Source organism: Peromyscus leucopus, chromosome 1 (genome assembly GCF_004664715.2).
Source record: "Peromyscus leucopus breed LL Stock chromosome 1, UCI_PerLeu_2.1, whole genome shotgun sequence".
Taxonomy (NCBI): Eukaryota; Metazoa; Chordata; class Mammalia; order Rodentia; family Cricetidae; genus Peromyscus; species Peromyscus leucopus.
Window position 1 is genome coordinate 152,461,451 of NC_051063.1, and position 3,796 is coordinate 152,465,246.

General features: G+C 37.3%; 1 protein-coding gene across 1 annotated transcript; it reads left to right on the plus strand.

Moving 5' to 3' along the window:
* Window positions 1-223: 223 nt before the first annotated feature.
* Window positions 224-1,222, plus strand: LOC114686417 (mas-related G-protein coupled receptor member B4-like). Its single transcript, XM_028861097.1, has one exon. It carries the CDS (start codon window positions 224-226, stop codon window positions 1,220-1,222), a length of 999 nt encoding a protein of 332 aa, XP_028716930.1.
* Window positions 1,223-3,796: the final 2,574 nt, after the last annotated feature.

A 3,796-nucleotide genomic window follows, 5' to 3' on the forward strand; every position in this document is an offset into this window, starting at 1 on the left:
TAGAAGCAGTGGGCTGCAGATAGACTGTTAGTACAAACTGAATTTAAAAGAAGTTTCTAGCACTGTGGTGGGTTGATAAATTACATAATCTCCGCAAGACTGTTTTCCCCTCCTTATGATCCTGTGCCAGAAATTCTCACATAGCTAGGTGGTCTTGACAGAACATTTCATGTGTTCATATCTCAATTTACTTTGCAGAAACACCAGTGGAAATTTCTCAAGCATGGATCCATCCATCCCAGCCTGGAACACTGACAGCGGAATAATTAATCTAATTTACAACCCTGGAAACTTACACTGTGTCACCATGTACAAAATCATCGATATTCTTACTGTCATCATTTGCATGGTTGGGCTGGCAGGAAATGCCATAGTGCTGTGGCTTCTAGGCTTCTGTGTGCACAGGAATGCCTTCTCTGTCTATGTCCTCAACCTAGCTGGGGCTGACTTTCTCTTCCTCTGTTTTCAGACTGTGTTATTACTGAAAAAAATCCTTATTCTGTTCAATGTCAGCTTTTTCTATTTTGATGTTGTATTCTATCTTGCCAGTATATCACTCTTTCCTTACCTTGCAGGTTTATGTATGATTGCAGCCATCAGTATTGAGCGATGCCTGGCTGTTTTGTGGCCCATCTGGTATCACTGCCAGAGACCAAGACACATGTCATCTGTCCTGTGTGTCCTGATCTGGGCTTTCTCTCTACTGTTAAGCCTCCTGTTAGGGTGTGGTTGTATTTTACTGCTTAGTGGTCATGAATATTCTTTGTGTCAGATAGCTGCTTTTGCCACTGTTGTATTTATAACAGTACTATCTGTGATTTCTTGTGGATTTAACCTGGCTCTGTTGGTCAGGATTTTCTGTGGCTCACAGAGGATTCCTGTCACAAGGTTGTATGTGACCATTGCACTCACAGTGCTAGTCTTCTTACTCTTTGGTCTGCCCTTTGGTATCTATTGTATGCTTGTCATTTTGACAAGGAAGTTGCCTACCATTTTCTCTTGCGATAGTAATGATATTATAAATTTCCTGACCTGTGTTAACAGCTGTGCCAACCCCATCATTTACTTCTTTGTTGGCTTCATTGGGCATCGCAGTTTCCAGAGGCAGTCTCTGAAGATCGTTCTGCAGAGAGCCATGCAGGACACTCCTGAAGAAGAAGATGGAGAGAGGGGTTCTTCAAGAAATCCTGGAGAGCAAGAAACAGTCTTGTGTAGTAGCTGAGTGAGCCTGTGATCAGACACAGTTGTTTTGAGAATCAACTTGGCTTGTATCTGTGTGGGCCATTTTTACAACCTTGTTCAACTGGTTGAGAAAATAGTCATTTTGTTGAAACTAAGTGAAATGGGGATTGTTAAATAGAAACTGACTGCAGCTCCCTAAAGCTGCCTTATGTGGGCCTCACTACATCTCCTTGTGACATAAAGTTTTTAATCAAATAATTTGAGGACAGAACAGTTCCCACTATAAACAAATCCTTCCTACAAAGAAGGCCCAAGGCAGTACAGGGAAGGTCAGGATTTTTGGTCATTGAACATGATAAAGATTAAATGAATACTGTATTCAATAGAAACCTCCCTATTTTTTACAAGTTGTTTTCTAAATCTTAAGAGAAATTAATTGAAATTCCTACAGTTCCAGTTTCCTTCAATATCCTCACATTTTAGTATATATGTATAATTCAAAATCTTCTTTATATAAATTGCTTACTAAACAAATAGGCATCTTTAAGACTGCCTATTCTAAATCTCTATTCACCCATATGAGTCTTGAACTTTAAATATCTGTCATCTTCTGAATTGAAAGAATAAGGTCAGGTTTTATACATCAACAACCAAAAACACTTGAAGGTACAGAAAGACTGTCTCCATATTCTCAATTTCCCAATCCCTTGGTTAGCACTCCATGTCTTCCCTCTTCTTCCCTTGTTTTTGCCCTGATTCTCCCTCTGTGACTGTCTAACCCCTCATGAAAACATTTCCAATGAGTTTCATTGAACCTTTTTCAGATTTACATTATTATCAAGAGTACATAGCATCTGTAACTTGAATTATGAGTGTTTACATTTTCTGTTTAAAATGATCCATGAGTACTGAAGTTTGGCAAGACCGTTTAATTGTTTCCTTCCCTTGGTAGTTTGTATAGTAATCTCTGGAACCATGGAAGCCATCTGCAGGAAAAAGGTCAGCTCAAGCTCAAATCATCTGAGTCCTTTGTCCTAAATGTGAGGTGTCTTTTGCCTACCATCAGGCACTAAGGAATGACCAATGGTTACATCGATAATCTATATTGTATTGGGGTCAAAGGGAGTACCCAGACCAATCATTCAAAAAGAGGTGTCTCATGCCTGGAACTGGTTCTGTGGGGATTATTGTCAGCCCAAGTGGCTTAATTTCCTTTAATATGTGTGTATGAATATATATGTTTTATATTAATATATATGTAGTATGTGTGTATACATGCATGTGTTTACATGTATATGTACATGAATATACATACATACACATATGCATATATTCATGTATGTGTACTATTTCAAGGAAAAATAAATAATATAATTCCTTAAGGCATTAACACACAACATTCCTATATTTTGTTCCTTATCCCTCCTCTTCTTTCTTTATTGACCTTCCACCATCTACACCAGTCAGATCCCCTCCTCATTATTCCAAATCTCATTTCATATCATATCTATCCTACTATTCCCTCCAAAACCCCCCAACATATGGGCACTTTATATTTTTCTGGTTTGTGGTTATTCCATGTTGTATATGTGTATCTGAGAATTTGGAGTGAGGAACTACAGATAGGAAAGACTGTGGTATTTGTCTTTATGGACAGGACACCATTTGCTAATGAATTGAGATAAACAATTGATAAGTAAGTCTTCATAAAACTAAAAAACTTCTGCACAACTAAAGAAGCAATCAGTCAGGTAAAGAAGAAATCCACAGGATGGGAGAGAATCTTTTCTAGTTATAGACTTCATGGAGTATTAGTACTCAGAATATACAAATAATTTCAAAAATGAAGAGTTCAAAAACCAAATTACCATTTGAAAAATGGACTGAGACCTAAACAGAGAGTTCTCAAGAGAATAAATAAAAATCCCTGATTTTTTCAAAATGTCTTTATCAACCTAAGCAGTGAGAAGAATGCAAACTAAAACAACCTTGACATTTCACGTCACCCCAGGCAGCACGTTTCAAATCAACAGCAACCACAACAAAAAAAGGACAACAAATGTTGTCCAGGTTGTGGAGAAAGCAGACCTCTTCCTCATTCATTCTTGATAGGAATGTGAACTGGTGTAGCCACTTTGGAAAACAGGATGGAGAATCTTCAAAGACTAAAAATATATCTACCATATGGCCCAGCTCTACTACTTGTTGGCATATGACAAAAGAACTGAATATCCTAGTCCACAGATACTTGTTCACCAGTGTTCATTGATACCTTATTCACAGAAGCCAGGAAATGGAAACAACACAAATGACTTCCACTGGACGAATGGATAATAAAAATGTGGTACATATACACAATGGAATACTATGCAGCCTTTTATGTAAATAAAATGCTAAACTTAGAAAATGTTACCTCGAGTAAGGTAACATTTTCCATGACATAATATTTCATTCTTAAATGCTACTGCATTTGATAACTTAAAGTGTAATTAAGAAAAAGTGATATGCACAGATTAAACAAATGCATAGTTCAATAAATTTGCTTGGATAAATATAACTACTTGATTCAAAATCCAAGCAAGACACAAAATACTTCTTTGCCTCTGTGAGTTCC